The 26,843-nt window shown below is 40.4% G+C and overlaps 1 protein-coding gene across 1 annotated transcript in view; it reads left to right on the forward strand.

Moving 5' to 3' along the window:
• The window catches only part of LOC128689461 (MAP/microtubule affinity-regulating kinase 3), a 482,834-nt gene that overhangs the window by 268,782 nt on the left and 187,209 nt on the right, over positions 1-26,843 (forward strand). Inside the window, exons 7-8 of the mRNA XM_070086500.1 lie at positions 8,626-8,846; positions 10,337-10,549. Coding sequence (XP_069942601.1) covers positions 8,626-8,846; positions 10,337-10,549 — 434 coding nt within the window. The remainder of the gene's footprint in view (positions 1-8,625; positions 8,847-10,336; positions 10,550-26,843) is intronic.

Raw genomic sequence — 26,843 nt, forward strand, 5'->3', positions numbered from 1 at the left:
AATATCTTTTAGGAGCGAAGAAGAGCAGGATGTGAGTGTAGGGGATGTGCGTGAGGCATTACGTAGAATGAAAGAGTTGATCACAGAAATGTTAAAAGCTAGGGGGCATAGTGTTGGAGTGGTTGGTGTTTTTGTTCCATAAATGTATGAAAGTGGGGAAGTTACCTAGGGATTAGCAGAGAGCTTGCATAGTTCCTTTATATACAGGGAAGAGGGACAAAAGAGATTGTAAAAATTATAGGGGAATAAGTTTACTGAGTATACCTGTGTGCGGTAGGGGCTCAGACTTCAGCAAGTGTGTGTGAGCATGTTAGATAGGAGTGAATGGAGATGAATGGGTTTTGGGACCTGATGAGCTGTTGGAGTTTGAGCAGGGAAATATTTTGTGAAGGGATCAGGGTAACTAGTTAACTGGACTTTGGTCCTGGAAATGGGAAGTACAATGCCTGCACTTTAAATAAAGGAGGGGTTTGGGATATTGGCAGTTTGGAGGGAGGTCTAAGCTGTCATATCTGAGCACCTCTGCAAAAACAGTGATGGTGAAAGTGTTGACTGATAATGAAATTTTTTTTTTTCTCTCTCTTTTTGGGTTTTTCTTTCCTTTGGGTAATGCTGCCTTGGTGGGAGACAGCCTACATGTTAAAAAAAAAAAAAAGATGGGAGATGTAATTAAGGTGTACAGGTCAAATACAGGTATAAATAAAATGGCAGTTAATATGGTGCTGAGGAAATCTAACCCTGAAAGACCTCTAAACATTGGATTCAGATCAGATTAATTCAGGTTATGAATGGATATAGGAAAGGAATGACTTGCTAATAGTATAGAGCATGGAAAAGCTAATAAGTAGCATCACAGAAGCTAATGCTTTACATAATCTTAAAAAAATCAAATCACAAAGCAGGTTGGTTCAAGCCCTGGCAGGTTAGTGCACTGGCATAGCTATAATTAGGACTTGTCTGCCACAGGTTCAAACCTCGCCCATTCTATGATACGTTTGCAGTCGTGTTGTTATGATTTCATAAGCCATGGTAGCTTTAAAATATAGGTTATACATACATTCATGTTACTATTGTAGAATGGAGATAAGACAATTTATGTATATAAGTTAATTATACCACTATTTGTAGCCAAAGTTAACTGTCTGTACATCAGGCTTTAGCTTACTAATGGCTTAAAACTAATTAGCCTTACAATTAAAGTTTAGGTTAGAGGCATGGCAACTCCAACACACTGGTAAGTCTCCAAAGACAAGAGAAATAGCTCCACACACTTCTCTCTCTCATTTTACCCCTTCCTCCTCCCCCCCCTCCTCACTTGTTTTGGTTTTTCTACATGAATAGTACTTGCTAAACTTCTCCTTTATTTTTTTTTTTTTTTTTTTTTTTTTTTTCAACAAGTCGGCCGTCTCCCACCGAGGCAGGATGACATAAAAAAGAAAGAAAATCCCCAAAAAGAAAATACTTTCATCATCATTCAACACTTTCACCACACTCACAAATTATCTCTGTTTTTGCAGAGGTGCTCAGAATACAACAGTTTAGAAGCATATACATATAAAGATACACAACATATCCCTCCAAACTGCCAATATCCCAAACCCCTCCTTTAACCCTTTCAGGGTCCGTCCCATAGATCAACGGCTTTACGTTCAGGGTCCAAACCGTAGATCTACGTCATGAGCTCAGCTCACTCTGATAAATTGTGAGTGGTAAATTTGGGCCTAGATATGAGAGAATACATCTATGTGGTATGTGTGCACCACATAAAACAAATCCTGCAGCACACTGTGTATAATGAGAGAAAAAAAACTGAGACCATGATTTTCGATTAAAACAGCGACTTTGCAGTGTTTTTTCGTATGTTTTTTTATAGTTATATTTGTGATTTCTTGGTCTCATTTGATAGAATGGAAGACATATTACAGAAATAGAGATAATTTTGATTGGTGTTAGCACTGGAAATGGCTTGAAATTGAGCTCAAAGTGGCGGAAATGTTAAATTTTTGCCGATGTTCAAGAGTAAACAAACGACCTCACACGTCTAATACACGCCAGCTGGTGGGTCTAATATACATTCACAAATGTGGTGATGATATTTATACAATTATTACAATATTGCATAACAGTAAATCTTCTATTTTTTGGTGTGAATAAAAATTCATTATGTGAATAAAAAATAAAAATGGGATTTATTTGTAAAGCCTCAAAACATAACTAATGAACAGAGAAAATGTTAGTTTAGTGCCAGGAATACCTACATTGTTTATTCTGGACCCTATTTTGAAATTGGAACATTTTGAACTTTGTGTTAAATTGGCCAAATTACCAATTTCCGGTCACTTTATTTTGTAGTTGAAACAGTTGAATTGGCGATTTCTTGTGCTCAATTGATAGAATAGAAGTAATACTAGTGAAATAGCTGAGAATTTGGTCGACTGGAATAATGTAATTGGCCTAAAATGGGAGTCAAATTCGGCAAAATCGCTGATTCGTAAATATCGCTGACACATCAAAATTCACGAGAGCATAATTTCATCAATTTTCCATCAAATTTCGTACTTTTTGTTTTATTACATTCACAAAAAGATTCTCTACCATTTCATAAGAAAAAATAACAATTTTTTTTTTTGAAAATTCTTGGACACTGGGGCACCACTTCAGATTTGGGCCTTGGACCCTGAAAGGGTTAAAGTGCAGGCATTGTACTTCCCATTTCCAGGACTCAAGTCCGACTATATGAAAATAACTGGTTTCCCTGAATCCCTTCACTAAATATTACCCTGCTCACACTCCAACAGATCGTCAGGTCCCAAGTACCATTCGTCTCCATTCACTCCTATCTAACACGCTCACGCACGCTTGCTGGAAGTCCAAGCCCCTCTCCCACAAAACCTCCTTTACCCCCTCTCTCCAACCCTTTCGAAGATGAACCCTACCCCTCCTTCCTTCTCCTATAGATTTATATGCTTTCCATGTCATTCTACTTTGATCCATTCTCTCTAAATGACCAAACCACCTCAACAACCCCTCTTCTGCCCTCTGACTAATGCTTTTATTAACTCCACACCTTTTCCTAATTTCCACACTCCAAATTTTCTGCATAATATTTACACCACACATTGCCCCTAGACAGGACATCTCCACTGCCTCCAACCGTCTCCACGCTGTTGCATTTACCACCCAAGCTTCACATCCATATAAGAGTGTTGGTACTACTATACTTTCATACATTACCTTCTTTGCCTCCATAGATAACGTTTTTTGACTCCACATATACCTCAACGCACCACTCACCTTTTTTCCCTCATCAATTCTATGATTAACCTCATCCTTCATAAATCCATCCGCCGACACGTCAACTCCCAAGTATCTGAAAACATTGACTTCTTCCATATTCCTCCTCCCCAATTTGATATCCAATTTTTCTTTATCTAAATCATTTGATACCCTCATCACCTTACTCATTTCTATGTTCACTTTCAACTTTCTACCTTTACACACATTCCCAAACTCATCCACTAACCTTCGCAATTTTTCTTTAGAATCTCCCATAAGCACAGTATCATCAGCAAAAAGTAACTGTGTCAATTCCCATTTTGAATGTGATTCCCCATAATTTAATCCCACCCCTCTCTCGAACACCCTAGCATTTACTTCTTTTACAACCCCATCTATAACTATATTAAACAACCATGGTGACATTACACATCCCTGTCTAAGACCTACTTTTACCGGAAAGTGTTCTCCCTCTCTTCTACAAACCCTAACCTGAGCCTCGCTATCCTCATGAAAACTCTTTACAGCATTTAGTAACTTACCACCTATTCCATATACTTGCAACATCTGCCACATTGCTCCTCTATCCACTGTATCATATGCCTTTTCTAAATCCATAAATGCAATAAAAACTTCCCTACCTTTATCTAAATACTGTTCACATATATGCTTCAATGTAAACACTTAATCTACACATCCCCGACCCACTCTGAAACCTCCCTGCTCGTCTGCAATCCTACATTCTGTCTTGCCTCTAATTCTTTCAATTATAACCCTACCGTATACTTTTCCTGGTATACTCAGTAAACTTATTCTTCTATAATTTTTACAATCTCTTTTGTCCCCTTTCCCTTTATATAAAGGGACTATATATGCTCTCCGCCAATCCTTAGGTACATTTCCCTCTTTCATACATTTATGAAACATTGCCTCTCCCACTCTATCATCTGCTCACCTTTTGCACTCTCTCACCACTCTCTTCACCTTCCTTTTACTCTCCATATACTCTGCTCTTCTTATAACACTTCTGCTTTGTAAAAACCTCTCATAAGCTACCTTTTTCTCTTTTATCACACCCCTTACTTTATCATTCCACCAATCACTCCTCTTTCCACCTGTCCCCACCCTCCTATAACCACAAACTTCTGCCCCACATTCTAATACTGCATTTTTAAAACTATTCCAACCCTCTTCAACCCCCCCACTACTCAAATTTGCACTAGCCCACCTTTCTGCCAATAGTCGCTTATATCTCACCCGAACTTCCTCCTCCCTTAGTTTATACACTTTCACCTCCCTCTTACTTGTTGTTGCCACCTTCCTCTTTTCCCATCTACCTCTTACTTTAACTGTAGCTATAACTAAATAATGATCCGATATATCAGTTGCCCCTCTATAAACAAGTACATCCTGGAGCCTACCCATCAACCTTTTATCCACCAATACATAATCTAACAAACTACTTTCGTTACGTGCTACATCATACCTTGTATATTTATTTATTCTCTTTTTCATAAAATATATATTATTACCAAATCTCTTTCTACACATAGCTCAATTAAAGGCCCCCCATTTACATTTACCCCTGGCACCCCAAATTTACCTACTACTCCCTCCACAACATTTTTACCCACTTTAGCATTGAAATCCCCAAACACCATTACTCTCACACTTGATTCAAAACTCCCCATGCATTCACTCAACATTTCCCAAAATCTCTCTCTCTCCTCTACACTTCTCTCTTCTCCAGGTGCATACACGCTTACTATAACCCACTTTTCACATCCAATCTTTATTTTACTCCACATAATCCTTGAATTAATAAATTTGTAGTCCCTCTTTTCCTGCCATAGCTTATCCTTCAACATTATTGCTACTCCTTCTTTAGCTCTTACTCTAATCCCATTTATTCCTCTTCATTGAAACTCTCCCACCCCCTTCAGCTTTGTTTCACTTAAAACCAGGACATCCAGCTTCTTGTCATTCATAACATCCACAATCATCTCTTTCTTATCATTTGCACAACATCCATGCACATTCAGACTTCCCACTTTGACAATTTTCTTCTTCTTATTCTTTTTAGTAATCTTTACAGGAAAAGGGGTTACTAGCCCATTGTTCCTGGCATTTTAGTTGACTTTTACAACACGCATGGCTTACAGAGGAAAGATTCTTATTCCACTTCCCCATGGATATAAAAAGGAAAAGTAATAAGATCAAGAACTATTAAGAGAAAGTCAAAGAAAACTCAGATGAGTGTGTATAAATAAACTTGTACATGTATGTGTAGTGTGACCTAAGTGTAAGTAGAAGTAGCAAGACATGCCTGTAATCTTGCATATTTATGAGACAGACAAAAGACACCAGCAATCCTACCATCATGTAAAACAATTACAGGCTTTGGTTTTCACTCGCTTGGCAGGACGGTAGTACCTCCATGGGTGGTTGCTTTCTACCAACCTACTACTAAATGTAAAAGGAGAAACTTTAATTTTTCTTTTTGGGCCACCCTGCCTCGGTGGGATACGCCCAGTGTGTTGAAAGAAATATTGAATTGAACCTTGGATTTCAGCTGTAATCTGTTTCAGAAGGTTGGCCTAAATCCGAAAAGGCCGAAAACCAAAGTAACATTTCCCAAAAGAATTAATGTAAATAGAATTAATTCATTCTAGACACCCAAAAATATTAACAAAAAATACATTTTTTAAAGATTAACTATAGTTTTACATACAGAAAACAATGAGAAAGAAATATAAAGCACTAACTTTAATGACAAATGAACATTGCATACCTTTATTAACGACACTTGTTGTCGTACTGAAGAAGGCGAGGAAGGGAGAGGAAGTTGGGGTTTTTGTTTGGAAGGAGAATCCCCCCTCCATAAGGGCTTCAGGAATCAAGTCCCTATCTGGGGTTACTCCTCCTCTTTGTCTTTTACTGGCACTAGGACCAGCTTGAGAGTCACTTCACCCATGTCACAAAATAACTGTCCAGAGAGGTCTGTTTCTGGCATCTCTAAGATTTGCCTGAAGTGGGACATGGTTTTGCCACTTAACATGTTGCAGATATGGCTTGTTTGAGCTTGGTCAGGGTGATATTTCTCCACAGAACTTTGCAACTTGTGCACACGTCCTTAATCACTGAAGAAGGCTCAGTCTCCCCTCTCTTTTCCTCCTCTGAAGCAAATTCCTCAGCTGTGGTCTGTTGCTGTTCAAGATGAAGCTCTTGCAGCTCTTCCTTGTGGTGGTCCTCCAACTCTTCCACATCCTTGCCACTCACTCACAACTCCATGGACTTCTCCAAAGAGACAATAGATTCCACAACAGGCAGATGGTCGACAGGGTTCAGGGTCAGCCTCAAACCCTTCAAAATCCTTGTCGAGGACACATTCTGGCCACAATTTTCTCCAAGCAGAGTTCAAAGTCCTGGAAGTCGCTCCATGCCAAGCCTTACCTATAAGGCGCACGCAATGGAGGATGTTGAAGTGATTCCTCCAGAACTCTGTTAGGGTCAGTTCAGTGTCCGAGGTCACTTCAAAGCACCTTTGAAAAATTACTTTCTTGTAGAGTTTTTGAAGTTAAAAATGACCTGCTGGTCCATGAACTGTATGAGAGGACTGGTGTTAGGAAGCAAGAACTTCTGTTATAAAACAAGAGAGTAAGCCTATCCTTCATAGGCTTGTGTCCTGGTAGTGCCTTTTCCTCCTGCGTGTTGTAGGTTCTCTTTGGCATTTTCTTCCAAAAGAGGGCTGTTTTGTCACAATTGAACTCTTGTTGGGGGACAAATGCTTCAGCCTCTATCTACTTCTTGAATTCATACACGAATTCGTCAGCCGCACGTTTGTCTGAACTTGCAGCCTTGACATGCTTTATAACACTGTGTATGCCACTACACTTTTTAAATCTGTCAAACCAGCCTTTGCTGGCCATAAATTCACTAATAGCAGCACTCATTCCAGGTATTTTATTCACGAGATCCGCATGTAACTGCCTTGTCTTTTCACAAATGATCGACTCCACAACACTATCTCCCGCTAACTGTTTATCGTTGATCCACGCCAACAATAACTTTCCACATCTTTGATTATTGGTGATCTTTGTTTCGTTAGCATATGTACCGCTTTTGCAACATTAGCTTCCTTGATTTCTACTTTCTTTGTAAGGATGGAAGTGATTGTTGATTTGGATTTGCCATACATCCTGGCAAGCTGGAGCACATGTTCACCACTTTCATACTTCGCTGCAATTTCTTGAGTTCTATTGTGTTTCTCACTCTCTTTACTAAAGGGCTGGCACTAGAAACTTTCTTTGGGCCCATGGTGGCTTACTTCGTAGTTGCACTCAATAATCAACCACAAAAAAAAAAAAAATGGATTATAATAAAATGTTTGGATGAATGCGCAGGGTTGCTCACTCACTGAGAGAGAGAAACAGCCAGACTGACTTGCACATGTGGCGGAGTGGTGGGTGAACGCGTCCAATAAGGCTTATTTCAGAGTTGCTAGCCGAAATCCGATTTGGCCGATATCCGGGGGTCCGCTGTATAAAATATGAAATATATTTTAAAAACAATTGAGATTTGGGAAAGTTTCCAGACATAATGGAGAGACGCTGTGCTCACAGAGAATGTAAACAAACCGGATCGGCCAGAGTGACCGTATTAGAAAGTGAGGTGGAGGGAGCCACATAGCGAGTTTTGGTGATCCCTATCCCTCTAATCCTCATAGCCTTTAATTCTCATCCTCCTCCAATCTACCTACTTACATATATTATTCCTTCCCTCTCCCTGTTACCTCAGTCTCCTTCAGCTCCACTTAAGCCCTACAGACTCTTCCACAAAAGTGAAGATAGTGTTGTAAGTTTATAAAAATTTGTGCATTTTGTGTTCATTTTGGCTAGATATGGCATGACACTGATAATGTTCATTTGAGTACAACATTAATACAGCCTCTCTTCACTTAACGACAGAGTTCTGTTCCTAAGACCACGTCTGTAAATGAATTCGTCACTAAGTGAGGAGCATACTATAATGGTAGTGGGTTTGTGTCAGCCATCTTTGATACTGTTTTAATATCACCTTTGCTCCAGTTATAATATTTCTGGTATATTTTTAAATGTTTATACAATAGTGTAGTGTATGTTGTAATAAACAGAGTAGAGGAAATCAGCTCTAATATACATTTAGGTATGCATACTGGTCAGAGAGCCTATCGTAAGTCTGAGTTGTCGGTAAACGAGTATGTCGCTAAGTGAAGAGAGGCTGTATATGTGTAGTATAATTGTTTTAACGATGTATAACTTTAACCTCCTCTCTACCTGTACTCTAATTTATATATTTTGATTTTGGCAGGCAAAAAGTACGATGGTCCAGAAGTAGATGTTTGGTCTTTGGGTGTAATTCTCTACACTTTAGTTTCTGGTTCATTACCCTTTGACGGATCTAACTTAAAAGAACTTCGAGAACGGGTATTAAGGGGTAAATATCGTATACCCTTCTACATGTCCACTGACTGTGAAAATCTGCTCAAGAAGTTCCTGGTGCTTAACCCAGCACGAAGAGCATCATTAGAGGTAAGTAAAATTTTGCTTCATTTTTAAGAGGTTAAAAGTGTAAAAGGGATCAGAATTCTTAAAAATTTTCTAATTGTTTTACAGTATTTATTCTTCTTAGAAATACAGTAATTCAGCATTGAACTTCAATGAATTTTAATCCTGGTTTTTCATTTTTCTTGAGCGGTGAATGAACCCTTGCTGTACACGTCCTCCAAATCATTCATTATATACAATTCTTGTTCTACTACTACTACTACTACTACTACTACTACCACCACCTCTTCCTGCCTATATATAGCCGTCCTGCTCCACCTTCGGTCCAAGTCGGACCGAAACGTCGTCGTAAGCTTCTCTCTTTTATGTGCGGGTTATTTGTATGTCGTTTCAAATCATTCAGTTTAGTTCCATTTACTCTGACTGTTCAAACCACCTCAACACCTTGATCAGCCCTCAGGATAATGCTTTTAGAAACCCTGCACCACCTCCTTATCTCCAAGCTACATATTCTCTGCATAATTTCACACCACACTTTGCTCTCAGACATGACATCTCCACTGCCTCCAGCCTTCTCTTTGTTGCAACATTCACCACCATTCTTCACACTCATATAAGAGCATTGGTACCACTATTCTCTCATACATTTTCCCTTTGCTTCCATGGATAATGTTCTCGGTTTCCACAAACTCCTCAGTGCACACTTGCATTTTTTCCCCCTCAGTTCTGTGGTTCATCTCGTCTTTCACAGACCCATTTGCTGACAGGCTCACTCATATATATTAATACATTCACTTCCTCCATACTCCCTCCAGTCTGATAACCAGTTTTGCATTACCCAAATTTTTTGTTATTTTGTGCCCAGAATATGTATTACCTACCATCAAAAAATATAATTCACTGCAGTATGAAATGATAATATTTGTGATACTCTTGTAGTTTGGTGTTGGGGGCAAGGCCCTCACCGGCAGGATGCAAAAGTATGCACAATTCCCACAGGTCCAGTGTTGTAGTATTTGGAACATATTACGTGTGAATTTATAATGGTAACTGAACAGTGGTCTCGTTCACCCTTCCCAGCTTCTATGGAACACACTAGAATTTCTTTTGTATCATTTGGCTCTTGATATCAGTAGGCAGTAGATGTAGGTTCTGATCAGTTCTGTGGCTACACACATGCTATCTAAGTTTTGTGTATGATGTATTCCCATATACTATCTTATGGTAAAACAGTGTGTTTAATGATGATCAAAATAATCTATCCCTCCCCCCTTTTTTTTATTTATCTTTGTTTAGTGTTTGGAAATTACTGTAAGGTATTCCTTGATTGATAACCTGCAGTATAAAGTTTGATGCAAAGCTTTACTGTCATGGAGTATACATGGAGCTTTGCCATTTTTGTACGTGTTGTACTTATTCTGTCCCATATTTATTTTAGTTGTTCATGGAATGATTACAGTTTTCCCAGTGGTTGTGTTTGTGTTGCATTACTAGTACAGTTTTTTTTTTTCCAGACAATAATGAAAGATAGATGGATGAATATTGGTTATGAAGATGATGAACTTAAGCCATATATAGAACCTGTAATGGACTATGATGACCTAAAAAGAATCGAGATCCTAAATGAAATGGGTTACTCACGAGCGGAAATTGAAGAGAGTTTAAAAAGTCAGAAATATGATGATGTATATGCTACCTATCTACTATTGGGCCGAAGATCTTCAGATGTGAGTACAGTAATTTCTTAATATTTTTATTATGTACATAAATCCTGGTAGTAGGTTGCTAGACAGCAACTGCCCAGGGAGGTACTACCGTCCTGCCAAGTGAGTGTAAAACGGAAACCTGTAATTGTTTTACATGATGGTAGGATTGCTGGTGTCTTTTGTCTGTCTCATAAACATGCAAGATTTCAGGTATGTCTTGCTACTTCTACTTAAACTTTGGTCACACTACACATACATGTACATGTTTATTTATATACACTCGTCTGAGTTTTCTTTGATTTTATCTTAATAGTTCTTGGTCTTATTACTTTTCCTTTTATATCCATGGGGAGAAAAGAGAAGCGTAGAGGAGAGACAGAGATTTTGGGAAATGTTGAGTGAATGCGTGGGGAGTTTTGAACCTAGTGTGAGAGTAATGGTGGTTGGGGATTTCAATGCTAAAGTGGGCAAAAATGTTGTGGAGGGAGTAGTAGGTAAATTTGGGGTGCCAGGGGTAAATGAAAATGGGTAGCCTTTAATTGAGTTATGTGTAGAAAGAGGTTTAGTAAACAGTAATACATATTTTATGAAGAAGAGGATAAATAAATATACAAGGCATGATATAGCATGTAATGAAAGTAGTTTGTTAGATTATGTATTGGTGGATAAAAGGTTGATGAGTAGGCTCCAGGATGTACACGTTTATAGAGGGGCAACTGATATATCAGATCATTATTTAGTTGTAACTACAGTTAGAGTAAGAGGTAGATGGGAAAAGAGGAAAATTTCAACAAGAAGTAAGAGGGAGGTGAGAGTGTATAAACTGAGGGAGGAGAAAGTTCGGGTGAGATATAAACAACTACGTATATTGGCAGAAAGGTGGACTGGTGCAAGTATGAGCAGTGGGGGGGGGAGGGGTGAAGAGGGTTGGAATAGTTTTAAAAATGCAGTATTAGAATGTGGGGCAGAAGTTTGTGGTTATAGGAGGGTGGGTGCAGGAGGAAAGAGGAGTGATTGGTGGAATCCTGAAGTAAAGGTTGTGATAAAAGAGAAAAAGTTAGCTTATGAGAGGTTTTTACAATGCAGAAGTGTTATAAGAAGAGCAGAGTATATGAAGAGTAAAAGAAAGGTGAAGAGAGTGGTGAGAGAGTGCAAAAGAAGAGCAGATGATAGAGTGGGAGTTAAACAAGTTAAGAAAGCCTAGGGAACAAATGGATTTGTCAGTTAAAAACAGAGTAGGGGAGTTAGTAGATGGGGAGAGGGAGGTTTTGGGTAGATAGCGAGAATATTTTGAGGAACTTTTAAATGTTGATGAAGAAAGGGAGGCGGTAATTTCATGCACTGGACAGGGAGGTGTACCATCTTTTAGGAATGAAGAGGAACAGGATGTGAGTGTGGGGGAGGTGCTTGAGGCATTACGTAGAATGAAAAGGGGGGTAAAGCAGCTGGAACTGACGGGATCATGACTGAAATGTTAAAAGCAGGTGGGGATATAGTGTTGGAGTGGTTGGTATTTTTGTTTAATAAATGTACGAAAGAGGGGAAGGTACGTAGGGATTGGCGGAGAGCATGTATAGTCCCTTTATATAAAGGGAAGGGGGACAAAAGAGATTGTAAAAATTATAGAGGAATAAGTTCACTGAGTATACCATGAAAAGTGTATGGGTAGGGTTATAATTGAAAGAATTAGAGGTTAGACAGAATGTAGGATGGCAGATGAGCAAGGAGGTTTTAGAGTGGGTAGGGGATGTGTAGATCAAGTGTTTACATTGAAGCATGTATGTGAACAGTATTTAGATAAAGATAGCGAAGTTTTTATTGCATTTATGGATTTAGAAAAGACATATGATAGTGGAGATAGGGGAGCAATGTGACAGATGTTGCAAGTATATGGAATAGGTGGTAAGTTACTAAATGCTGTAAAGAGTTTTTATGAGGATAGTGAGGCTCAGGTTAGGGTGTGTAGAAGAGAGACTACTTCCCGGTAAAAGTAGGTCTTAGACAGGGATGTGTAATGTCACCATGGTTGTTTAATATATTTATAGATAGGGTTGTAAAAGAAGTAACTGCTAGGGTGTTTGGGAGAGGGGTGGGATTAAATTATAGGAAATAAAATACAGTATGGTAATTGACAGTTATTTTTTTCTGATGATACTGTGCTTATGGGAGATTCTAAAGAAAGAATTGCAAAGGTTAGAGGACGAGTTTGGGAGTGTGTGTAAAGGTAGAAAGTTGAAAGTGAACATAAAAAAAGAGTAAGATGATGAGGGTATCAAATGATTTAGATAAAGAGAAATTGGGTATCAAATTGGGGAGGAGGAGTATGGAAGAAGTGAATGTTTTCAGATACTTGGGAGTTGACGTGTTGGCAGATGGATTTATGAAGGATGAGGTTAATCATGGAATTGATGAGGGAAAAAAGGTGAGTGGTGCGTTGAGGTATATATGGAGACAAAAAACATTATCTATGGAGGCAAAGAAGGAAATGTATGAAAGTAAAGTTGTACCAACATTCTTATATGGGTGTGAATCTTGGGTTGTGAATGCAGCAGCGAGGAGGCAGTGGAGATGTCCTGTCTAAGGGCAATGTGTGGTGTAAATATCATGCAGAAAATTAGGAGAAGGTGTGGAGTTAATAAAAGTATTAGTCAAAGAGCTGAAGAGGGGTTGTTGAGGTGGTTTGGTCATTTAGAGAGAACGGATCAAGGTAGAATGGTATGGAGAGCATTTAAATCTGTAGGGGAAGGAAGGCAGGGTATGGGTCGTCCTTGTAAAGGTTGGAAGGAAGGGGTAAGGGAGGTTTTGTGGCCTAGGGGCTTGGACTTCCAGCAGGCGTGCGTGAGCGTGTTCGATATTAGTGAATGGAGACGAATGGTATTTGGGACCTGACGATCTGTTGGAGTGTGTGCAGGGTAATATTTAGTGAAGGGATTCAGGGAAACTGGTTATTTTCATATAGCTGTACTTGAGTCCTGGAAACGGGAAGTACAATGCCTGCACTCTTAAACGAGGGGTTCGGGATATTTGCAGTTTGGAGGGATATGTTGTGTATCTTTATACGTATATGCTTCTAAGCTGAGTACCTTTGCAAAAACAGTGATTATGTGTGAGTGAGGTGAAAGAGTTGAATGATGAAAGTATTTTCTTTTTGGGTCACCCTGCTTCGGAGGGAGACGGCCGACTTGTTAAAAAAAAAAAAAATCTTGGTTGTTGTGGGTACCTGCCTAGATCTTGAGTTTTATGACTTTGTGATCGTGGGTTCTAACCCCACCCGTGGTATGGTCTGACCTGGCGTCTTAGCTCAAAAAAAAATATTATATACAGTGGGCCTCCGCCTTACGATGGCATCGCGTTACCTTAAATCTGCAATACGATACATTTTAACGCAAAAATTTTGCCTTGCCTCATGCTAAAAAACTCGCCTCAAGCGATTTGTCCGGGACGCGTCCCACGTGTGGCGAGCGCACCTCGGCTGCCCGGTGGGTGCCAGTTTTTACAAGCCAGCCAGTGCAGTTGCATCCACACATACATCTGGTACATTTCATATCAGTGTTTTTAGTGATAGTAGCTGCAAAATAAGTCACCATGGGCCCCAAGAAAGCTTCTAGTGCCAACCCTGTGGTAAAAAGGGTGAAAATTACTATGGAAATGAAGAAAGAGATAATTATTAGGTACGAAAGTGGAGTGCGTGTCTCGGAGCTGGCCAGGTTGTATACCATACCCCAATCAACCATCGCTACTATTGTGGCCAACAAAACGGCAATCAATGAAGCTGCTCTTGCAAAAGGTGCAAGTTAGTTTTTGAAACAGAGAGCGCAAGTACTTGAAGATGTTGAGAGACTGTTTTTGGTGTGGATAAACGAAAAACAGATAGCAGGAGATACCATCTCTCAAGCGATCATATGTAAAAAGGGTGGGAAATAACGTACTGTCGTACCACGGTCAGCTGCTGCTGCACCACAGTCAGCTGTTGCTGCACCACTGTCAGCTGTTGCTGCACCACAGTCTGCTTCTGCACCACCGTCAGCTGTTGCTGCACCACGGCCAGCTGTTGCTGAACCACGGTCAGCTGCTGCTGGAGCATGGTCAGCTGCTGCTGCACCACTGTCAGCTGCTGCTGCACCACTGTCAGCTGCTGCTGCACCACCGTCAGCTGCTGCTGCATCACCGTCAGCTGCTGCTGCATCACCGTCAGCTGCTGCTGCACCACCGTCAGCTGCTGCTGCACCACCGTCAGCTGCTGCTGCACCACCGTCAGCTGCTGCTGCACCACCGTCAGCTGCCGCTGCACCACCGTCAGCTGCCGCTGCACCACCGTCAGCTGCCGCTGCACCACTGTCAGCTGCCGCTGCACCACGGTCAGCTGCTGCTGCAACACAGCTGTTGCTGAACCATGGGCAGCTGCTGCTGCACCACAGTCATCTGCTGCTGCACCACAGTCAGCTGCTGCTGCACCACCATCAGGTGTTTCTGACCAACATGACTCGTCCCGAACCTGCCCATCTAGCCTGAGTGCCTCAGCTACCCTGCCCTCATTGTTTACGAGTCAGGGTGGCCTGTTGCATGCATACATTCGATACATTTTGTATTATTTCATTGTTTATAGCACTGGTAACTGCTAAATGAGCCACCATGGGCCCAAAGAAAGCTTCTAGTGCCAACCCTGTGGTAAAAAGGGTGAGAAATATGTACTTTTGTACCACGGTCAGCTGTTGCTGAGCCACGGTCAGCTGTTGCTGTGCCACAGTCAGCTGTTGCTGCTGCTGCACCACCATCAGCTGTTGCTCCACCACCGTCAGCTGTACTACTCAAAGATATGGAGTGTGTGTTGTTGGTGTGGCTTAACGGGAAACAGTTACTGAGAAACGATTAACCCCAGATGGTTAGCCACTCAGGATAACCCAAGAAAGCCACTGCATCATTGAGGACTGTCTAACTTATTTCCATTGGGGTCCTTAATCTTGTCCCCCAAGATGCGACCCACAACAGTCGACTAACACCCAGGTGAACAGGAAAAAATGCCTGGAACTAGTGCTCATATTGGTGAATTTAAGGCCAGCAAAGGTTGGTTTGAGAGATTTAAGAATTATAGTGGCATTCACAGTGCGATAAGGCATGGTGAAGCTGAAAAATTCCAACCCCAACAAGTGTTCAGTTGTGACGAAACAGGCCTGTTCTGGAAGAAAATGCCAAACAGGACCTACATTACTCAGGAGGAAAAGGCACTCCCAGGACACAAGCCTATGAAAGACAGGCTAACTCTCATGTTATGTTGTAGTGCTAGTGGGGATTGGAAAGTGAAGCCTTTACTCATGTATCACTCTGAAAATCCCAGTGTGTTCAAGAAAAACTGTCTCATCACTCATCAGTACTCTTCAATAACGATAAGTGTCATTTTAGCATTTATTTATGTAGTTATTGTGCATGTCTCATTGCTTTCTTTTTAGGGAAATGTATGCTTTATGAAAAAAAAATTTTTGTTGTAATACTTTTGGCTGTCTGGAACGGATTAATTAGATTTCCATTAGTATTTCTTATGGGGAAAGTTAATTCAGGTAACGATGAGCTCTCAGGAATGGATTAATATCGTTAGGCGAGGGTCCACTGCCGTCTCCCACCGAGGCAGGGTGACCCAAAAAGAAAGAAAATCCCCAAAAAGAAAATACTTTCATCATCATCATTCAACACTTTCACCTCACTCACACATAATCACTGTTTTTGCACAGGTTCCCAGAATACAACAGTTTAGGAGTATATACGTATAAAAATACACAACATATCCCTCCAAACTGCCAATGTACCAAACCCCTCCTTTAAAGTGCAGGCATTGTACTTCCCATTTCCAGGACTCATGTCCGGCTATATAAAATAACCGGTTTCCCTGAATCCCTACACTAAATATTAGTCTGCTCACACTCCAACAGCTCGTCAGGTCCCAAATACCATTCGTCTCCATTCACTCCTATCTAACACGCTCACGCACGCTTGCTGGAAGTCCAAGCCCCTCGCCCACTACACCTCCTTTACCCCCTCTCTCCAACCCTTTCGAGGATGACCCCTACCCCGCCTTCCTTCCCCAACAGGTTTATACGCTCTCCATGTCATTCTACTTTGATCCATTCTCTCTAAATGACCAAACCATCTCAACAACTCCTCTTCTGCCCTCTGACTAATACTTTTATTAACTCCACACCTTCTTCTAATTTCCACACTCCGAATTTTCTACATAATATTTACACCACACATTGCCCTTAGACAGGACATCTCCACTGCCTCCAACTGCCTCCTTGCTGCAGCATTTACAAACCAAGCTTCACACCCATATAAGGGTGTTTGTAACACTATACTTTCATACATTCCCTTCTTTGCCTCCATAGATAACGTTCTTTGTCTCCACATATACCTCAACGCACCACTCACCTTTTTTCCCTCATCAATTCTATGATTAACCTCATCCTTCATAAATCCATCTGCCGACACGTCAACCCCCAAGTATCTGAAAACATTCACTTCTTCCATACTCCTCCTCCCCAATTTGATATCCAATTTTTCTTTATCTAAATTATCTGATATCCTCATCACCTTACTCTTTTCTGTGTTCACTTTCAACTTTCTGCCTTTACACACACAGTAATAATCTTCACTCGGCTATACTTGTGGGTTGTACATTTGGAATACATCTATTGGAAACTGTTGCTTAACTACAGTTTCTTAAAAAATTACATGCTACAGTACAGATACTCCTAGGTAGTAGGTTGATAGAGAGCAACTGCCCAGGGAGGTACTACCATCCTGCCAAGTGAGTGTAAAATGGAAGCCTGTAATTGTTTTACATAATAGTAGAATTGCTGGTGTCTTCTGTCCCATAAACATGCAAGATTTCAGGTACATCTTGCTACTTCTACTTACACTTAGGTCACACTACACATGCAGGTACACGCATATATATACACACATCCCTCTAGGTGAAATATGTTCTGCTGTTGGTATTAAAGTATTGTTCTGAGTAAACACTAAACACTGCTCAATAATGTCGACTATTTCTTTATAGTATGGTTCAGTAACAATAATATACATCTGCACTATTGAAATTGTTAATCTAGTGCTATATAATGTATTGCAGTGTACTTGTATTAATATGAAAATGTAATGTTTACAAAATAGCATATTATTACTGGTACATGATCATTTTCTGTAAATGGTGCTATGTACTACATAGCCAAAACAGTAATATACAAAATGACAGTACAGTAATAAAGAATTATTTGCTTCCAAAAATTGTATGGTTTTTAGATCTCAATGCAATATTGTCTTGTGTTACCATTTCATAACTTCATACAAAGATGTGTACATTAATGCATTGCATTGTACTGTAGTGCTTTATAAAGTACTGGAGGTCCCTGCTTATATAGCAGGTTAGGTTCCAGGCTACCACTGTAAAGTGAATCAATCTTTTTTCACATCTAAGTGCATATAAATGCCTGATAACATGTTTACACTATCATATTAAGTTAGCAATAAAATCTGAAGCCTGGTCTCAGACTGGGCCACAAGGGCATTGATTCCCCCTGAAATCCTCTCCAGATATACTCCTCTCCAGGCCTGAAAAAAAAAAATGCATGTACAGCACACTCATTACTTACCTTAAAATATTTTTGGCTTTAACGTAGGATGATAGATGGGTAGCACTTATTGTAGGAAGTCAGGAGAGTAATCCCAGCCTCTGCTAGGTTTGAATTTATCTTCAGCAGCTTCCCTACCTCTCTCATCCTTCAAAGAATTGAAGAGATTTAGGGCCTTGGACTGGATACTAGCTTGGCTTAAAGGCATGTATCTAGTTGATCTTCAGTCCACACCAGTAAAAGTTTTTCCAGGTCAGCAATAAGGTTATCACGTTATCACGTGTTCATTGGTGTTGCAACACTGTCTCCTTAGAGTTCATTTAAAAATGCCTTACGATGTACAGTGGAACCTCGGTTTTTGTCACTAATTTGTTGCAGAAAGTCTGACGAAAACTGAATTCGACAAAAACTGAAGCAATATTTCCCATGAGAAATAATGTGAAGCCAATTAATCCATTCCAGACACCCAAGAGTATTAAAAAAATAAATTTTATTGAGAATAACTATAATTTTACATACAGAAAACAAGAAATAAATATAAAGGAGTAATGAAATGGATGAATAAACAGTGAACATCACTTTTACCTTTATTGAAGACTTGTTGGCGTATGGAAGATGGCGAGGAGGGGAAAGGGAGGAGAGGTTATCTCTAACACCCTCTACCACCATTGCTATCACCATCACAACCATTACCACCCTCTACCACCATCACAACTATTACCACCCTCTACTGACGAGAAACAAAGCCAGACTGACTCAGAATGCATAGGATGCTTTGTGTGGGCACAGGCAGACACATTCAGTACGGTGAACCACTGTCATCTCGATGAAAACCGAGATGATGAACGAAAACTGGGACAAAATTTTGATGATAAAAGTCATCGAAAGCTAAATTCGATGAAAACCAGGACAGATGAAAGCTGAGGTTCAACTGTAGTAACTTTGAAACTTGAAACTTTGGAAAATTTCCAGACAGAACCAAGAGAGATGCAGAGTTCATGGCAACACTTAGTTTAACTTTTAAAAATAGAGATTATTATAATATTTTTATTAGCACAGTGGCCGTTTCCCACCAAGGTTGGGTGGAAAACGGCCAGAGGTGTGCTTACACTACAGTTATAAAACTGTAACATTAACACCCCTGTCAGAGTACAGGCACTGTACTTTCTATCTCCAGGACTCAAGTGCGGCCTACTGGTTGCCCTGAATCCCTTCATAAATATTACCTTGCTCAAACTCCAACAGCACGTCAAGTCCTAAAATTACCAATGTCTCCATTTGCTCCTGTCTAACATACTCACGCATGCTTACTGGAAGTCCAAGTCCCTCGCACACAAAATCCTCCATTACCCCCTCCCTCCAACCTTTCCTAGGCCGACCTTTACCTCGCGTTCCCTCCGCTACAGATTTATACACTTGAAGTGTTTCTATTTTGTTCCATCCTCTCTACATATCCGAACCACCTCAACAACCCCTCCTCAGCCCTCTGGATAATAGTTTTGGTAATCCTACACTTCTTAATTTCCAAACTATTAATTCTCTGCATTACATTCACACCACACATTGCCCTCAGATGTAATATCTCCACTGCCTCCAGCTTTTTCATTGTTGCCACATTCACCACCCATGCTTCGTACCCATATAAGAGCATTGGTATAAATATACTCTCGTGCATTCCCTTCTTTGCTTCCATGGACAAATTTCTTTGTCTCCACAGACTCCTCAGTGCACCACTCGCCGCCTTCCCCTCGTCAATTCTGTGATTCACCTCATCTTTCATAGACCCATCTGCTGACAATGTTCACTCCTAAATATCTGAATATTATATTCACCTCCTCCATACTCTCTTCCTCCAATCTAATAGACAATCTTTCGTTGCTTAATTTTTTTTGGTATCACCACCTCACTTTCAATTTTCTTTTTTACATACCTTACCAACCTCTCTAACTTCTCAGAATCTCCCAAAAGCAGTGTCATCAGCAAAGAGCAACTGTGACATCTCCCACTTTTTGTTAGATTCTTTATCTTTTAACCCCACACCTCTTGTCCAAACTCTCGCATTCACTTCTCTTACAACTCCATCTATAAATATATTGAACAGCTATGGTGAAATCACACATCCTTGTCTAAGGCTTAGTTTTACTGGGAAATAATTTCCCTCTCTCCTACATACTCTAACCTGAGCTTCAGTATCCTCGTGAAAACTTTTCATTTCTTTCAATAACCTACCTCCTATTCCATACATTTGCAACATCTGCCACATTGCCCCCCTATCCACCCTATCGTATGCCTTTTCCAAGTCCATGAATGCCACAAAAACCTCTTTAGCCTTATCCAAATACTGTTCACCTATATGTTTCACTGTAAACACATTGTATACACATCCTCTACCTTTCCTAAAGCCTCTTTGTTCATCTGCTATCCTACTCTCCATTTTTTTTTTTTTATTATCACACTGGCCGATTCCCACCAAGGCAGGGTGGCCCGAAAAAGAAAAACTTTCACCATCATTCACTCCATCACTGTCTTGCCAGAAGGGTGCTTTACACTACAGTTTTTAAACTGCAACATTAACACCCCTCCTTCAGAGTGCAGGCACTGTACTTCCCATCTCCAGGACTCAAGTCCGGCCTGCCGGTTTCCCTGAATCCCTTCATAAATGTTAATTTGCTCACACTCCAACAGCACGTCAAGTATTAAAAACCATTTGTCTCCATTCACTCCTATCAAACACGCTCACGCATGCCTGCTGGAAGTCCAAGCCCCTCGCACACAAAACCTCCTTTACCCCCTCCATCCAACCTTTCCTAGGCCGACCCCTACCCCGCCTTAATTCCACTACAGACTGATACACTCTTGAAGTCATTCTGTTTCGCTCCATTCTCTCTACATGTCCGAACCACCTCAAGAACCCTTCCTCAGCCCTCTGGACAACAGTTTTGGTAATCCCGCACCTCCTCCTAACTTCCAAACTACGAATTCTCTGCATTATATTCACACCACACATTGCCCTCAGACATGACATCTCCACTGCCTCCAGTCTTCTCGCTGCAACATTCATCACCCACGCTTCACACCCATATAAGAGCGTTGGTAAAACTATACTCTCATACATTCCCCTCTTTGCCTCCAAGGACAAAGTTCTTTGTCTCCACAGACTCCTAAGTGCACCACTCACTCTTTTTCCCTCATCAATTCTATGATTCACCTCATCTTTCATAGACCCATCCTCTGACACGTCCACTCCCAAATATCTGAATACGTTCACCTCCTCCATACTCTCTCCCTCCAATCTGATATTCAATCTTTCATCACCTAATCTTTTTGTTATCCTCATAACCTTACTCTTTCCTGTATTCACCTTTAATTTTCTTCTTTTGCACACCCTACCAAATTCATCCACCAATCTCTGCAACTTCTCTTCAGAATCTCCCAAGAGCACAGTGTCATCAGCAAAGAGCAGCTGTGACAACTCCCACTTTGTGTGTGATTCTTTATCTTTTAACTCCACGCCTCTTGCCAAGACCCTCGCATTTACTTCTCTTACAACCCCATCTATAAATATATTAAACAACCACGGTGACATCACACATCTCTGTCTAAGGCCTACTTTTACTAGGAAAAAATTTCCCTCTTTCCTACATACTCTAACTTGAGCCTCACTATCCTCGTAAAAACTCTTCACTGCTTTCAGTAACCTACCTCCTACACCATACACTTGCAACATCTGCCACATTGCCCCCCTATCCACCCTGTCATATGCCTTTTCCAAATCCATAAATGCCACAAAGACCTCTTTAGCCTTATCTAAATACTGTTCACTTATATGTTTCACTGTAAACACCTGGTCCACACACCCCCTACCTTTCCTAAAGCCTCTCCATCTTACTCTTAATTCTTTCAATAATAACTCTTCCATACACTTTACCAGGTATACTCAACAGACTTCTTCCCCTGTAAATTTTACTCCCTCTTTTGTCCCCTTTGCCTTTATACTATGGAACTATGCATGCTTTCTGTCAATCCCTAGGTACCTTATCCTCTTCCATACATTTATTAAATAGAAGCACCAACCACTCCAGAACTATATCCCCACCTGCTTTTAACATTTCTGTCTTTATCCCATCAATCCCAGCTACCTTACCCCTTTCATTCTACCCACCACCTCACAAACTTCCCCCACACTCACAGCTCGCTCATCCTCACTCCTACAAGATGTGATTCCTCCTTGCCCTATACATGAAATCACTGCTTCCCTATCTTCATCAACATTAACAATTCCTCCAGATATTCCTTCCATCTTACTGATACCTCTAACTCTCCATTTCATAACTCTCCTCTCTTATTTTTAACTAACAAATCCAATTGTTCTCTAGGCTTTCTCACCTTATTAATCTCACTCCAAAACTTTTTCTTATTCTAAACTAAATTTGTTGATAACATCTCTGTCATTAGCTTGCCTTTTGCACCCTCTCAGCACTCTCTTCACCTTTCTTTTACTCTCCGTATATTCCACCCTTCGTAAAAACCTCTCATAAGTGACCTTTTTCTCTTTTATCACACCCTTTACATCACCATCCCACCAATCACTCCTCTTTCCTCCTGCACCTACCCTCATATAGCAACAAACTTCTGCCCCTCATTCTAACGCTGCATTTTTAAAACTATGCCCTCCTCCCCTACCCATACTTGCACTAGTCTACCTTTCTGCCAGTAGTTTCCTATATCTCACCCTAACTTCCTCCTCAACTTATAAACTTTCACCTCTCTCTTAATGTTGCCATTTTCCTTTTGGTGGTTATAAACACATTTTCCAATGATGGATTGATATTGGATGTTGGACCAGCTATCCTGTACCAGTGTAACACTTTGTCCTTATATTAACTACTGCTAGTGCACATTCCTGGTTTACCTCATCCAGAAGGTATTCACTGATGTTATGCCTTCTTGGGATTTATATGACAGTTCTCTAAACATTGATGAAAGTTTTTTCACCTGTTCATTTTCAGCACTGAAAGGGATGTTACAGGCATAAAACATTATGGCATACTGCGTGTTATAATTTCTCTTCAGATTCAGTAGTTTTGCGCACATATGTATTTTCTGTACTAAAGGACGACATGAAGTGGCAGGTTCAGCAGAGTAATCAGATAATGAACTTGCATTTATCTTGAACTTCACTGGTGGCAAAAGTGGGCTTTTAGACATCCTTGACACACTGGATTCACTTGGGTATACATATTGTATCATCTTTATCCTTAAGGCTCTGACCTTCTGAGTAGGTTTTCTCAGCAAATTTTTTTTTAGTCTGCAATGTCTTCAGTTGTTTCTTATTTCCTCTTGTTATCTTTTGTTTTCTCAAATTACTTCCTGCCTGTATTTGTATATCAGCCATTACTTGACACCTCACTGCCAAAAACAGACTGCCTGACTGCTATCTTCTGAATGGAATATTTCTGCTCTATTGCTGTAACAAGTCTCAGCATCAAAGCCTTCACTCTGGATTTCATCAATGTTTATGTAGCATGTACCATGTACATTGTAAATTGGGGTTGTTATCAGAGTAAGTTTTAAGATTAACTTGGAATCTTAATCTTAGTAGGGGGGAGTTAGTAGATGGAGAGATGGAGGTTTTGGGTAGATGGCGAGAATATTTTGAGGAACTTTTAAAAGTCGAAGAAAGGGAAGCAGTAATTTCATGCACTGGCCAGGGAGGTATACCATCTTTTAGGAGTGAAGAAGAACAGGATGTGAGTGTGGGGGAGGTGCATGAGGCATTAGGTAGAATGAAAGGGGGTAAAGCAGCTGGAACTGATGGGATCATGACAGAAATGTTAAAAGCAGGTGGGGGGATATAGTGTTGGAGTGGTTGGTATTGTTATTTAATAAATGTATGAAAGAGGGGAAGGTACCTAGGGATTGGCGGAGAGCATGTATAGTCCCTTTATATAAAGGGAAGGGGGACAAAAGAGATTGTAAAAATTACAGAGGAATAAATAACTAAAAAAAGGCACAATACCATGACTGGAATGATACACAAATAACCCGCACATAAAAGAGAGAAGCTTACGACAGCGTTTCGGTCCGACTTGGACCATTTACAAAGTCACACTAACCAGAAGTGGAGCAGGACGGGTATATATAGGCAGGAAGAGGTGGTGGTGGTAGTAGTAGTACAAGAATGGTATCTAATACCAACAAGATGAAATTAAGACACATGCGCAACACCCAGGCATCTCTATCGTAGACGTCGTCGTAAGCTTCTCTCTTTTATGTGCGGGTTATTTGTGTATTGAGGAATAAGTTTACTGAGTATACCAGGAAAAGTGTACGGTAGGGTTATAATTGAAAGAATTAGAGGTAAGACAGAATGTAGGATTGTGGATGAGCAAGGAGGTTTTAGAGTGGGTAGGGGATCTGTAGATCAAGTGTTTACATGGAAGCATGTATGTGAACAGTATTTACATAAAGGTAGGGAAGTTTTTATTGCATTTATGTATTTAGAAAATGCATATGATAGAGTGGATAGGGGAGCAATGTGGCAGATGTTGCAAGTATATGGAATAGGTGGTAAGTTACTAAATGCTGTAAAGAGTTTTTATGAGGATAGTGAGGCTCAGGTTAGGGTGTGTAGAAGAGAGGGAGACTACTTCCCGGTAAAAGTAGGTCTTAGACAGGGATGTGTAATGTCACCATGGTTGTTTAATATATTTATAGATGGGGCTGTAAAAGAAGTAAATGCTAGGGTGTTCGGGAGAGGGGTGGGATTAAATTATGGGGAATCAAATACAAAATGGGAATTGACACAGTTGCTTTTTGCTGATGATACTGTGATTATGGGAGATTCTAAAGAAAAATTGCAAAGGTTAGTGGATGAGTTTGGGAGTGTATGTAAAGGTAGAAAGTTGAAAGTGAACATAGAAAAGAGTAAGGTGGTGAGGGTATCAAATGATTTAGATAAAGAAAAATTGGATGTTGGGGAGGAGGAGTATGGAATAAGTGAATGGTTTCAGGTACATGTACTTGGGAGTTGACGTGTCGGCGGATGGATTTATGAAGGATGAGGTTAATCATAGAATTGATGAGGGAAAAAAGGTGAGGGGTGCATTGAGGTATATGTGGAGACAAAAAATGTTATCTATGGAGGCAAAGAAGGGAATGTATGAAAGTATAGTAGTACCAACACTCTTATATGGATGTGAAACTTGGGTTGTGAATGCAGCAGCAAGGAGGCAGTTGGAGGCAGTGGAGATGCCCTGTCTAAGGGCAATGTGTGGTGTAAATATTATGGAGAAAATTCAGAGTGTGGAAATTAGGAGAAGGTGTGGAGTTAATAAAATATTAGTCAGAGGGCTGAAGAAGGGTTGTTGAGGTGGTTTGGTCATTTAGAGAGAATGTATCAATGTAGAATGACATGGAGAGCGTATAAATCTATAGGGGAAGGAAGGCGGGGTAAGGGTCGTCCTCAAAAAGGTTGGAAGGAAGGGGTAAGGGAGGTTTTGTGGGCGAGGGGCTTGGACTTCCAGCAGGCGTGCATGAGCGTGTTCGATAGGAGTGAATGGAGACGAATGGTATTTGGGACCTGACGATCTGTTGGAGTGTGTGCAGGGTAATATTTAGTGAAGGGATTCAGGGAAACCGGTTGTTTTTGTATAGCCGGACTTGAGTCCTGGAAATAGGAAGTACAATGCCTGCACTCTGAAGGAGGGGTTCTGGATATTAACAGTTCGGAGGGATATGTTGTGTATAATTATACGTATATGCTTCTAAGCTGTTGTGTTGTGACCACCTCTGCAAAAACAGTGATGATGTGTGAGTGAGGTGAAAGTGTTGAATGATGATGAAAGTATTTTCTTTTTGGGGATTTTCTTTCTTTTTGGGTCACCCTGCCTCGGTGGGAGACGGCTGTCTTGTTAAAAAAAAAAAAAAAAGTCCTAAGATGTTCAATGATTTGCAGAGCATGGCATAAATATTTTTCTTATAAGACAAATAATATACAGTGAAAGCATTAGCAGTATGGTACAGTATTCATTGTTGAAGTCGTGAATGCACAGTACAAATAATAGTTACCCGAGTGTTAGCCAACTGGTGGATCTCATCCTCCAATTTAATTCCCCTTATTAAGTTAACATCGTCTGTAAACAGGCACTCTTCTGTTCTATCCCTTCCATTATGTCATTCACATACATGTACCAGAAACATCACTGTGCCTGTGACTGAACCCTATGGAAAAATGTATTATGAAACTCCAGAAAATGCTAAAAATATTAGTGTTGGTGAAAAGGTATCTGTGTACCTTTTTTTTTTTTTTTTTCAACAAGTCGGTAGTCTCCCTCCGAGGCACGGTGACCCAAAAAAGAAAGAAAATCCCCAAAAAGAAAATACTTTCATCATCATTCAACACTTTCACCACACTCGCACATTATCACTGTTTTTGCAGAGGTGCTCAGAATACAACAGTTTAGAAGCATATACGTAAAAAGATACACAACATATCCCTCCAAACTGCCAATATCCCAAACCCCTCCTTTAAAGTGCAGGCATTGTACTTCCCATTTCCAGGGCTCAAGTCCGACTATATGAAAATAACCGGTTTCCCTGAATCCCTTCACTAAATATTACCCTGCTCACACTCCAACAGATCGTCAGGTCCCAAGTATCATTCGTCTCCATTCACTCCTATCTAACACGCT

The sequence above is a fragment of the Cherax quadricarinatus genome, chromosome 18 (assembly GCF_038502225.1).
Source record: "Cherax quadricarinatus isolate ZL_2023a chromosome 18, ASM3850222v1, whole genome shotgun sequence".
In the NCBI taxonomy this organism is placed as follows: domain Eukaryota; kingdom Metazoa; phylum Arthropoda; class Malacostraca; order Decapoda; family Parastacidae; genus Cherax; species Cherax quadricarinatus.